This window comes from Fundulus heteroclitus, chromosome 23, assembly GCF_011125445.2.
Source record: "Fundulus heteroclitus isolate FHET01 chromosome 23, MU-UCD_Fhet_4.1, whole genome shotgun sequence".
Lineage (NCBI taxonomy): Eukaryota > Metazoa > Chordata > Actinopteri > Cyprinodontiformes > Fundulidae > Fundulus > Fundulus heteroclitus.
In genome coordinates this window covers 32,066,982-32,080,978 of record NC_046383.1, presented here as the reverse complement: position 1 = coordinate 32,080,978, position 13,997 = coordinate 32,066,982, and the positions used below count along the sequence as shown (strand labels likewise).

General features: G+C 39.4%; 1 protein-coding gene across 1 annotated transcript in view; it reads right to left on the bottom strand.

Moving 5' to 3' along the window:
- Positions 1-13,997, bottom strand: part of psd2 (pleckstrin and Sec7 domain containing 2) — a 53,945-nt gene that overhangs the window by 32,240 nt on the left and 7,708 nt on the right. Inside the window, exon 2 of the mRNA XM_012866814.3 lies at positions 770-1,241. Within this exon, the coding sequence (XP_012722268.2) occupies positions 770-1,158 (389 nt within the window). The 5' untranslated portion in view covers positions 1,159-1,241. The remainder of the gene's footprint in view (positions 1-769; positions 1,242-13,997) is intronic.

Here is a 13,997-nt window from a genome sequence, read left to right as displayed (position 1 = left end):
ATTGCTGTGATAAGTGCATATTTTATTGTTTTTGTTGGGAAAGCTTTAACGGGCATTTTCTCTCTGCTAACATGTTTTGATTTCTTTGTGTTACTTGGTTTGAATTTCATGTTAACATAAATCTGACAAATACATTTATTTTGAATAATTATGTTTTTAGTACTTATTACCCCATATATCTTTGAGCCAAATAAATATCTTTAAAGAAATTTGAGAAAATCGTTAAATCCAAACCAAGGCACCAATTTTTTGTTTGAAAAGTGCATCATTAAAACTTATTTGTAAGAATTTCACACTGATGATGAGTGCATGTACCCTTCTGACCAAATATTCACATAAAAAAACAGCAATACTTACCGGTCTTAACTTTATTTTGCTACTGGTCTGCTTTTATGTGCATTTCCTACCCAATAAGGAAGCACGGTTCTTGGTGCCACTGTTTTCCTCACCCTCTTAATATTTATTCTCTTTCGAGAAAATCTGATAAATGGTTCAAAACTCAGTCAGCTCTTCTTTGATATGGTTTGCTCAGCTCATTTGAGGGCTTTTCTGATAGAAACACCGAGTGAAGCACATTAGGCCAAAAAGGTGCCAGGAAACCACACTGAGAACACATTTTGCTGCCAAATATATTTACATTAAATATCTTAGTCACAAAAGGCTATCATCGGAAACGTTTACATTAAATACTTCATTAAAGACATCCGTATTTGCTAATAAAGCATTTTACCCCATTATTTGTAAAGTACATATGGTTTAGTTCACTAACCGCTCAGTTGGTTGAGAGTTAGTTGCCTCTTTCTCTTCAGGTAGCTGCATGTCTTCATTGTCCTTTTTCTCCTCTTCTTCTTCCCTTTTGCTCTGATGATGCTCGTCAGCAGTGGAACCTTCCTCCACCTTGTTTAACTCACCTTCTCCTCCCTCATCATTTCCCTCAGCCCTCCCCTCTCCTTCACTTTCTGCCACCTCCTCTCGTCCTACGGTCTCCTGTTCTTCCTTGCCCTCCTCTGTATTGTCCCTCTCCACAGCCTCTGACCTGTCCTCCACTGTCTCATTATGTATTTCGGCAGGCAGATCAGTCGTGTTTGTTGCTGTGTTGGGCTCCAATGTGTTCTCAGGTGGGGTGGGAGAGGGCAGAGCCTGCCCCTCCTGGGTCATGGTGCCCTCCTCAGAGCAGGGCTACAGTCACCTCCGGCTAGAGACAAACCAACACAGCTGTAAACCAGCAACCACGGAGAAAGCTGGAACAAAAGAGAACAGGGAGGAGAGAAATGTTAGGTTCAACAAACATAAAGGGATGAAAAAAAATGATGGGATGCAGAAAGCAATAACTGCAGTAACTGAGACAGATACTGTACTACCAGGAAACTGTTTGTAGCTCTCAGAGATGATTAAAAAATGAACAGCACTTCTGATGTGCACAGAAGTGAGTTTTTAAAATGTATATATAGTGGCTTGGAAAAATATATTAATATTTCTCACATTTTCTCAATTTAAAAGCATATATCTTTTAATTGTGGAGATTTTTATTTGAAAGACAAACACTAGGTAGTACATAAATGTAAAGCAGATGAAAAATTAATCATGCTTTTCAAGAGTTTTTACAAATAAAATGTTGACAGCTGAAGGATGCAATTATATTCAACCCCCATGAGGCAATACTCCGGAGAACCACGTTTCCCTGCAATCACAGCTGCAAAGCTTTAAGGGTAAATATCTACCAGCTTTACACATCTAGACTGATGAAAAATAGCTCAAGCTCAGTGAGAGTGGATGGAGAGCATCTGTGAACATCAATTAGCAATTTCTGTAACCGAATGGATTTGTCTGGACTTTGACAGAAACATAGAAAAAGGGTCTTGAATGATTGCATATAATGTCCCAAATGTTTCGGGTCAATTGTTTTATTATCTTATGGTCCAAAAACTGTTTGAGTATATTTTCAGAAACAAGAGCAGGATATGGGTCACTCTTTCTTGAAAAACGTTTGTATTAAAGTTATGGCTCTGCCCCAGTCTGCTTTAGAGTAAAAGCTACTGGACCTGGTCCTTATTTACTGTTGAATGAAAATGAAGGCAAACAGGCTTCAGTAGACAGATAATTTGTGCTGTACCAAACATTTTCCATTTTAAAACGATTTAAATTTGTCTGAATCCATTTTCAAAGGCCTTTGAAAAACTGTTACTTCCTGGAATGACACATTTGTGTTGCCATTGAATAGCAGACATGAGCTCCAGCAAATCATTTCATGGGCCACAAAGGGCCCATGGGTCACACTTTGGACACTTCTGCTTTAAGACCTTGCCGTAATAGCAGTATTACTACCAATGAACAAACTGGGGAATTAATGTCCTAATTAAGTATTTTAAAACACAAATACTTTTCACATTTGTATTTGTCCAGCATGTCTCTAATGTCTCAGTTTCTCATGGTGTTGGTCAATCATAAAAAAAATCTCAATAAAGGTTTGTGGTTCTAATGTCAGTACGGGTGGAAAATCATAAGGGGTGTGAAGACTTTTGCAAGGCCCTCTACACTTTGAACCCATTTTCTTCTCCACCACAGCGTGAAAAATAATTTTTAAACCGGAAAAGAAGAGATAGACAACAGACCACAGAGGTATGCAGGTAGAGAAAATGAAGAAACCACACAGGGACTGGTCGATATGACCCCGCTGTTTATTAGATGGTGATCAATGTGGAGATTCCCACTTTTCCTGGGTTCTGTAAAGGCATCAAAGTAACCTTTAATAGTTGCTTTATTAGTCAGAGCTATGCAGATCTCAAGGGTAAACCAAATCAACAGCTTCACACTTAGGTAATTAACATTACATGTTGGCTTTGGTATTTTAGTATATTTATGAAAACAAGCATAATTTTGTGAAGATAAAAATAAAATTCAAGCTTTTGGTAAACAGTTTTTATTTCAATGATGCTAAGACAATGAATTGTCAAGCTAAACTTTAAATTAACAATGTGTTTTTAATCAAAACAGTTCTTTGACAGGCTAAAGTATAGCCATGAAGCAACTCTATCATCCCGATCCAGAGATTCCCATCTCTGCTGACTCATCTGCAGCGAGGGACTCGTAACACAACTGCAGTAAAATATTTACTGCCACTCGAAGCTTTTCTGGCGGCATGCAGATGCAGTTAAGGACCTACTTAGGCAGGAATGAACTCTCCTAATCTGCCAACAAATCCTACAGTCTCCCAGGAAATTTTGAGCATTTCCGAGTCAAAATGTGCAGACAGCGCCGAGGTACAGAGGCTCGGATGTAAACCAGTTTTGTTTCTCTGATGTTGCAAATGCTTTGAGCACGAGGACACCACAGGCCCGCTAAATGTTTCATCAGAGTTGCAAAATGACGATGCAAATTATGCAGAAGCTTGGAATAATTTAACAAACTGGTCCCTCATTTCAAGCTCCTAGTTAAAAGTGGAACATTTTGCTTTGGCACAGAGATGCCAGCTCTCAGACATGCCCCCCTTTGGAAAACAAAAACCTCAGGTAAAAATGTAGGACACACAAAATGAAGATTTCACACCTATGAGTGTTTTAATATATATATATATATATATATATATATATATATATATATATTGCTAACAAGTCCTCTAATCCTCCTCTCTCAAACTCATGATGTGCTGATCTCACACTCTGGCAGATTGCTCAACAAATTCTTTGTGAATCCATAATCAGCGATTAGCCCGCTCATTTTATTTATTTATTTTGTAACCAGATGCTTTTAGTATACGCCATCTGCAGAAGCAATGTAATTTTTAGCAGCATTTTCATATGGTGTGAAAAGTTCCTCTCAGAGTAATGAGTCTAAAAAGTGTCTCTGGCCTAAATCATTCATGGATTAGTATCTTCTGAGTATCATCAAAGACTGTATTAGTATGATCTCAGAATAATCCCAAATTCAGGTACTGAGTGTTCAAAAGGCATCTCCAACTCTGCTTTACCGCATACCCTGAACTGCTCCCATGAAAACATGAGCAATTTGCATACATTTCTGCTATTTCTCAAGGAGGAATTTGCACGTCAATATGCAGTCAAATGGACTTACAGATATGCACAATTAGAACAGTGACACGTTGCCATAAATGGAAACACTGAACGGTTATGAAACCAGACACGGTAAGTGGGAATTCTCCGTCTCTCTCCCTCTCTGAGTCTCCTGCGTCCTGTTTTTCCTCCCACTCTGCCCTCTTCATCTGTTTCACATTATGTTTGCTGCTATCTCACAGTCTAACTCCACTTTCTCTCATCTCCATCTCAGCCTCTCATTTAGCCCTAATTGAGCTAAATGGGACTTATCCGAAGGGAAAAAAGAGGCTGTGGAAGTGAGAATAACTATGAAGCAGGGCATCCCACATGGACGGAAGGAGAAATCACAGCCAGAGATAGTGAGAGGATGTGTGTGTATGTGTGTGTGTGTGTGTGGGGGGGGGGGCAGTCAGACAGCGTATGTCCCTACATCTTTGTGTCGATATATACTATGCTGGTCAGGAAGGACTTTGTGCATTCTACTTTCGTCAGCTCAACACTGGGGCTCTTAAGCCTTATCAATTTCCTTTAAGTGGCATCAGACCACCTGCCAATCATGTAGACAACACAGAGACATCCCCCCATACCCTTGAAGCACACCTCCCAAGACATATAACCCACCAGTAAGAATGCTGTTGGACAAAGAGCCAAACTGCCATCAACTCTTTGTCTTTCTGAATCAGGAACACACACACACACACACACGCATACACTATTCCAAGAATAGAGGCAGACACGCTCCGTGCTCTAATTTATTGATCTCTGAGTCGCTGTGCCGCAATCCGCTGAGAATCCCCACTGATGAGCATGACTGGTCTCTACAAACAGCAGAGAAGCAACACTACCGAAGTAATGAAACGGGAAGCTTTGAAAATCAAGGAGGAAAATGCAGCATCTCAAGAGAAAATATCACTGGAACAAAGAGCTCATCAGGAAGAGTTTTGGTGTTTGTTTAATAATCCAACATCAATTGCAGCATGGTGTCCATTTCATAAAAATAAAAACACATTGAGGAACATCAATGAATGTGTTGCTTTTAACATGCACCAAATCTCTCGCTCTTCTTAAAAAGAGATGGCGACATGATGTCAAAGTAGGAATGGTAATTTGGAGAACAAATAACATGCTGATCATGGTATTGTTCATATTGCATGAAAGATAAAGCAGGTTTTGGTGGGTTTGCCCAATGTAATTTTCTACCTTTGCATTTTGCACCCTACCAACCATACATCAACTCATATCTGCCTGGGGGACATTTCACACCTGCTTGCATTGCCATCAATCTAAAGTCCTTTTGAATGATGTATTTATAGTCTTTTATTGTGAAATGCGGTTATGTGACCCCAATAAACAATATCTACCAGCAGAAGTCACATAGAGTTTTTTATGGTTTGATTGGGGAGTCATAATTTGTCAATTTAATAATTTTTTGCCTAGGGCTTAAACGATTTATTGACTAGCTCCATAAGTCATAAAAATATTTAACTACGGAAAATAAAATAAAGAAATCATTGAGGAGGTTTTAGTGTATGCAGCACAATCCTGCATGTCTTTTTTAAGTCTGCTGTAAAGAATGCAATATATCTTCTGCCATCATCTGTTCAAGTCGCAGCATCGGAGTCAATGACTTAAAAAAGCTTCAAAAGCTGATACAAATGGCTGGCTCTGTTATGGAGCCTCTGGAGATGATTGTGCAAAGAATGATTTTTCACAAAACAAAGAAAATTACAGAAACCCCCAAAGCGAGGCATCTCAAGATCTACTGTAAGACAGACCACTACTATATTTCTTGTCCACAGCCATCGCCATCTGAAGCGCCTCTTTGAAAAAAACTTCTGCAAAATGTGTTACAACATTTAATTTCCTCTTTGGGATGTGTTTTCGAATTTGAATGATGAGACGAAAATAAGAGAGTGACGAAGATGTAAGGAAAACACAACATGCTTCATTCATTCCCATCAATATCTAGTATTCCTACTATTTGAGTTCATGATGTGCTGCTATAACATTTGAAAATACAACAAGTTTGAATCCAACCAACCTTTACACTAATGGATATTGTGTCATTTTGACTTGAGCTGAATAAAGAACTTGGATACAGTTGAGAAAACTGTCCAGCAGAAATAAAAGTATTCATGTTAATCGGTTGTTAAAATACTAGATGATCTCAGGTTTCCAAACAGATGCTACTTATATAAGTAACACTATGGTTATGTGGTTAAATTTCTGGAAATATAACAATACTTAGCATAGTGAGGTAACTGAGAAGAGAAATCACACCATTCCTAAATGAAAGACAGATAATAAAAAAATCATCATCTATGTATTGGTACTGGCATTTCCATTTACTATTCAATGTACCAATAAAAACTGTGTTACTGGATTAAACTGTGTGCTACTTCCTATACATCATGCTAGTCTCTTCCATGTTTGGGTCTAGCCAGCATGAAACATACACACATCTAACCCAACTCTGTGCATTCTGTCTCTTGGACCTTACTTGATGTTGCTTCCTGGTTTTCGACTCTAGACCTGATTACCAACTCTCGCCTTCTGCCTTTCCCTCTCTAGAAAATTCTGCTCTTTGCTCAAGTTAACCGACCTTTGCCTGTCCCCCAACCAAGCTCTGTTTTTCTAAATTGGATTTGTCAGCTTTTTGGATTTTCTGAGCATCAAACTCCGTCTGGCCTAGGAATCCCCTCACTTTCTGTGAGATCACACGCCAGAGGAGCACTCCTCGGGGCTTCTCCATTGCTCCCCAAGGCTGAAACCTCCCACAAACACGGATTGGAGCTCCTCTGATGTCATGTAGAAGTTGTTCCTAAGTTATCCTGCCAGCATTCTAGAGTTCCCACCATTGTTTGTTTCTCAGTGAAATCAGTAAATCATATTCCCTGCTTGGTTGTCTTTTCAGGTTCCTTTAAGGCAGACAGTCCAGTGTAATGTAGCCATTATGGACTCAACTCTAGTAGATGAATGGTGACTTGGTGAGGAATTTTCTATTACCAGGCTAAAGGATAGCCTTGCGGAGAAATCAAATTTGTTCCGCGGCATGAATAATCCAGTTCATCCATAAACTAAAACCCCAGTTGCCGCTGCTCCTGCTGATATTGCTGCTTCATTAGTCCATGAATAATGCCTAGTTCAACCCAAAGTCTTTAAAGGAGAACCCAAAGAGTGCAGAACTTTTTTTAACCCCATGTGAAATACCTTTTGAGCTCCAACCGTTTTCTTTCCCACTGAGACGCTAAAGTGGCATGTGACATTTCTTTGCTAACTAATCAGCAGTAAACTATGAGACACTGCAGAGTGGTCAAGAAATTCGGTCGTCTGTCACTTATTTAAAGCATTTTCAAGAGAACTCACAAGAATTTTGATACAGTTCTTCCAGAAAGACAAGCTACAGGGCTTTTGTCCAACATAGCAGTCGATGAAAGGATCAGGCTGTGAATTATGTTTTTATCAAGGTCTTGTAGAGGATATAAAGGATGAGATTGTGACACGAGATGTCCCTATCACTCTTGAGAAACTGGAGAATTTGGATTCCTGTAGTAATCTCAAGCTGAAACAGCAAAAATGGGAGAAGCTCAAGACCAACATCAAACCACCGATTACAATCAGGCCTGAGTTAAGAGCTGACGTACCAAACAGTCGTAAGTCTGCTTTAGAACCCTTGAGCAGAGTTATGATGAGCTCTTGCAGATTGGTCTGACCAAGCCATCAATGTTATCATCAGAGGAGAGACAGAGACACAAATATCCCAACCTGTGTTTTTATTGTGGGGCTAAGAATCGTGTGGTCCAGAAGTGTCTGTTACTAGATTAGACTCAACTGTGAAGTAATTCTCTACCAGCTAAATTCTTTTTAATTATTTCTATGCCAGCAAAAATTCAACACAAAGACAGGTTTGCAAGTGTACTGTGTTTAATGACTCTGAAGCTGACATACAACTTTTCTAACTATAAGATGGCTAAGAGTCTTGGACGGTTTTGCTCTGAAATCCAAAAAAATATAGCCCTAGATGGTCACAGGATTCCTCAAATCACTCAGAAAGCTGAACTGAGCCTTTGAGATGAAGTGGTAACCACGTAGAGAAGATACGTTTTCTACTAATTCACTCACCTGAATTTCCAGTCATCCTAGGGTCTTCATGGCTAAATCCCACAATCCACATATAGATTGGCGCAAAGCAGATATTTTAAATTGGTCAGAGCATTGGTTGTGCACTTGCCTCTATGACGCCTCTCTTCCCTTCTCTAGCTCAGAATAGACTAAAGATACCTTCCCGGATCTTTTCAAGGTTCCAGAGGAATACCACAGCCTAAAAGAGGTCTTTGATGAACACAAAGCCACCTCTTTACCCACTCATAGGCCCTACGTTTTGACCATTGAATACTACTTATCCCCATATGAGGCATCTTTTCTCATTGTCTGTCTTGAGAGAATTTCCTTGCAAGAGATATCGATGAAGCCTAGTTCCTTGCCTAGTTCTTTGATAGTTTCTTCCATTGACTTCATGCTCCCTATTGCTCCGTAGTTCTTCCACATTGTTTGTTTTCCCTCCTCTGTTTTCTGTTTGTGCTACTTGTGTTGATTTTGATGTCATCATTAAAATCCTTGCTTGCCATTCGGTCTGCCCTTTCGTCCTTCATGGAAGTTACAGAATATACCTTGGGTCAACACATCATCATCTCCCTTCTGTCTAGTCCCACTGGTCTATCTCAGTTTTACACAGTTTACGTATTCCAGCCACCAGTGTTCACCACTCAAAAAAGGGCATCCAGAGTACCTTCTGCTTATGCATTAGCTATGTGTTGTCAATGTGTGTGTCATAATGAAAGCCTGGACTTTCAGTTTAACAAATGACAGAGGTAGAGAAAATCATGTTTTGCTCTATAAAGACTTAATCTTCTTAATCCTTAATCTCTATCTATCTATCTATCTATCTATCTATCTATCTATCTATCTATCTATCTATCTATCTATCTATCTATCTATCTATCTATCTATCTATCTATCTATCTATCTATCTGTCTGTCTGTCTGTCTGTCTGTCTGTCTGCCTGCCTGTTCTCTTATTTTACTAAAAATCACTATAGTATCTCTTCGTGAGTTGAAGTGGTGGTCACCAATTGACCACGTTCAACCTTTCTGACCTCAGAGTGCTGCTCATCTCTTTTGAAACAAAAACATTTGTCTGCAGCTCTTTTGTTTGTACTGCATGGCTCACTGAGAGTTTGTTGCTAAAAAGCAGTAAAAACAAGAGCTGTGAGGGCCACAATGCTGGTGCTTCAATGCACTCACTGACATTGAGATAATTTGTACTATTTAATTTTTTTAAAAACACATTTGATAACCAACAAACAGAAACAATGAGAAGTGGTTTGTAGCACATGTTTATGTGTAGAAATTAAACATTTAGGGAACTACAGCAAATACCTAAGGGGTCAAGCCCTACCCTTGATATTACAACAGCCACTGCCCACCAGGATGACTCTCTAAATACTTTCTATAAAGAACTAATTAGCTGTCAAAATTAATTTATGAAGTCGCCAAAATAACTGATGGGTTATATAAGATCTGCATACTAAACACACCAAAGGAAACACTCTCCTGTGTTTCCCTTCTTCTCTTTCTCCATTTAGAGTGGCTTGTTAGATTATTCATACCAGTTTCACTTTTTCACATTTTTTTCATTTATTCTGTTTTTTCCCCTGATACACCAAACACAAAGTAGTTGCTTATTGCAGAGTGGAAGTAAAAGCATATGTAGGTTTCCAAATTTCTTACAAAGAAAATTCTGACGGTTGTGGGATCCATTTCCATTCAGACCCTCTTAGTTACAACTTTGTAAAGACACATTTTTTTGCATTTCTAGCTGCAAGACTTTCAGGATTTGTCTCGACAATGTTTGTGCATTGGCTGGCTGACATGTTGACCCTTCAAACTTAGCTCAGGATTTAAAAAAATTAGAATAACTTTATTTCAATGATATGACATAATGAAATCACATGTGCCTCTCCTGTTATATATCAATATACAATTAGCAATCAAATAAATAATTAAAGAGAGAAAAACTATTCAAAATCAATAAGCTATAAATAATACAGTTATAGTAATAATACAAGCATTGTGGAATATTAGTAGTACTAGCAAGGGATGATAGTAGTAGCAGACAGATGATGAACCGCCCGAAGGCACCAGTCTAAACAGATGATGAGCTGGGCATTTGAAGATGGATCTGGAATTGGCCATGTCCTCCAGGGAGGGCAGGGGACATCTGGTCATCTTTTGTGCCATGTTTATGACCCTCTGCAGGGCAATTTTATCTGCTGCTCTGCTCCCAGCACACTACACTGAGATGCAATAAGTTATGACACTCAGTAGTGGCATGATAGAAGGACACAAGCAGCTTCTGGTTCAGTCTGTTTGTCACGAGAACTCTCAGGAAGTGGAGATGCTGCTGGGCCCTCGTTGTCATTACCCTTATGTTCCCAGACCACACAGTAAGAGGTCATCAGAGATGATGACTCCCAGGAATCATTAGGCTACAATCTCTACCTGCTCCCATTTATGTGGAGAGAGGAATAGGCCACTTCAGTCTTTCGGAAGTCGACGATGACCTCCTTGGTTCTTATGGTGTTAAAAAGCAGGTTGTTGACTGAACACCACTCATTTAGCAACTACACCTCTCCAAAGCAGCATTTTGAACCAGTTGGAGAAGAGGCAGCAAGGATTGTCTTACTCCAGCATAAAGTCCATAGCCAATCACCTTAAGTGATAAAAGCAGAACTTTACAACTCCTCTGATTTGACTGTACGGTTCAAAATCACTGTCTATCTTAATCAGAATCAACTTTTTTCACCAACTTTGAAGGTACAAATAAGGAATTTGACTTTGGATTCCAACGGGCGCGTTGTGTAAAAAAAAACAGGCAGACAAGCAAACCAGCAAACTACAATCTACAACAAAAACCTTCTCCCTGTAAAAAATATTTTACATTGGAAAGGTAAGAACAGGTGCAGTATGTATATATGATTATTTTGACTTGATCATTTCAGTGTTTGGCTTGAGGCCCCAGAGTTTTGTACGGAAATGCTTTATTCTGTCTCTAAGTCACTAGGAAATGCAAAAGATCTATTTTACGTTTATATTTGCAGAATTTTATATATATGTGTGTGTGAGCTACATAGATATTAAGAGTAAAAACCTGGCGAGTAAGTGTAGATGTGTTTTTTTTCTGTAGAGGCTACACTGGCTGTAAGGTGTTCATTAGAGACACATCCTGGGGATAGAAAATGTTGGTTTGTTTTAGCCAATAGTGCTCTGTAGCGCTGACCTGACAGTAAAAGGCTGAATAACCTGTGACTAGGGTGTGTTGGGTCGACAGTTATGTAAGCTGCCCTTTTTCTGGCCTTGGATCTGTACAGGTCATGAATAGATGGAATGTCAAACCTGACGATCCTTTCTTCAACTCTAACTGCTAATTTCAATTTGGTCACTAGTTGATGACAGTGTAAAAGGATTAGTAGCTCCTGCGGAAGGTTGTACTTCTTGAGCTGCCGGGTGGTATAGTCTCTACTGGGCCTTCTTTCGGACTGGCGAAAGTCTGAGTTCTTTGTGCAGACAAGGAGCAGTTCATCAGTTTTGTTCACAAGGGAGCAGAAATTCACTAGTTTGATGGATGGGAGCGGAGCCCATAGTCTCCACTGGTGAAGTTTGACTAGTTTCCATGCCCGTTTAACTCGCCCGCGTCTTCTCTAGATTCCACAGATAGTTGCCGTGCTTCTGACCAGAATCTTACAGAAGCTCTCCGGTTCAATGAAGGACAGAGCAAAGCTGCCCAGAGCAGAGTTCCTGATGTTAAGCAATTGCTCTCTTGTAAAGGTGGCTGCAGTGTTGAAGCAGGAAACAATAGAAATTTACAAAAATACAGAAAAAACCAGCGAGCAAAGTACCAAGGCAGCCATCCGTGGCACCATTTTGGTGCCACGGATGGCTGCCTTGGTACTTTGCTATAATGGCCAAATTAGTAACAGTTGGTTAAAAAAATGTGATCTGGGGTCTCAATCAACAGTGTTGGATTCACATGGGCCACTTAGATCATAAACTTAGTAAAGATATCTAGTAAAATAATGGCAATGGCTCCTCCTCTGTCTCCAAAAGGAACTTATTGAGCAGTCCATCCACAAACAGGCAGACAGGATTTTATTCGACTCCTCTCATGTGCCCCACTCTGAATTTGTGCTACTGAACTCCAAAAGAAGGTACAGGACCCCCTTATGCAAATATAACAGATATAAACATTTGTTCATCCCACTGTCTCTAAAACTTGTTAAGGAGAGCATGGTTTGGGATGAGAAGATTAACGGGGTAAGGGTGAGGACTTGTAGGGGGCCACATCTATGGTCTCTTATGATCTACCGCAGCAAACTGTGAGGGCAGTAGTGTTTGAAATGATTCTATTTTTAAAGGTTGATTTGCACTGTACTTAATATGATTCTTTCAGTCAAACTGTGATTTATGAACTGCTGTTGCTATTGTATATTTATTTATTATTTTACTGAGACCCCTCTTATTAGTGACCGAAGATGTAGTACGATGCACCGATCCTTGTATCCAAGGTAAATTTCTCCCAAAGGAGATTAATAAAGATACTTTGACTTTCACTTTAACTTGGTCCAAATACAATCACATCTGTTTTCTGTTGTGCCAACCAAGCTTTGATATCCTCTAAGCAATCCAAAAGTGCTTTGATTGAAAAGCTGTCCTTCAGATAGATCTAGCAATCGTCAGCATATAAGTTGAATGAAATTCCATACCTTCTAAGTATGGAACCTGGAAGCAATAAATACAGTGAAAAAAACAGAGTGGCCCTTAGATTGAGCTGTGAGGGACAGCACATGACAGAAGAGCACAGGATCATTTTGTGTCTAAATTAATGACACATAAAGACTGATCATTCAGATTAGATCTAAACCAATAAGGTTCTGTGTTCTGAATGCCCACTAGGTGATTTAAACGTGATAATACAACGTTGTGGTCCCCAGTGTGAGAGTCAGCATTTAGGTCAAGCAGAACCAAAATAGAGTAGTCACCAGAATCAATAATGAATCTTAATAACGCTGATTCTGTACTATGATGGGCTTTAAAATCAGACTCAAAAATTTCCAGAATGTGATTTTCCTCCAAGAATGATTGTAGATGACACAATACAATCTCATCAAAATATTTTGAAACAAATGGCAGCTTAGAAATAGTTCTATAACTTGCCAACAGTGATCTAGGCCAGGTTTCTTAAGTAGAGGTTCAACTATTGCATGTTTATGTTAAGTAGGGATCACACCAGAGTGTGGTCCCTACTTAAAACTGCAATTTGTAACGGTAGGAACACTGCAACAATTAAAAAACCTCTATTGGGGAGCCCGATTGCTTAACATGCCTTACCACATCCCCTAAGAAATAGGCAAACGATCAAGCTGATGAAAGACAGCAGAGCAACAAACTGAGTCAGAAGGGTCTGAGTCTGGAGATGTAATAAGAGCCCTTGTGGCAGTTTCAATAAAAAACATTAGGAAATTATTATACATTTCATGAGAGCCTTCAAAACAAGGGTTCTTTAGTGGGTTAAGTACAGAGTCAATTGTGTTGTATAATATACGGTGGTTATGTCTGGTGGATGACAACATTTTCAAAATAGGCCATGTTTGCCTGTTTAAAGGAGTTCTGGTATACTGAAGGCAGCATTCTTTCATAATTTCATGGGACACCCACAGTTTTTCCCTTTTCCACCTTCATTCCCTGAGCAACATTCCCTCCTGACAGCACAAGTCCTCTCATTATTCCAAGGTTTGGGTTTAGAATTAGGCTACCTATTTTTTATTGAAACCACGGAGTGCAGAATGGTTTGACAAAAAGCATCACACCAGCAAATAAACTCTGAAAA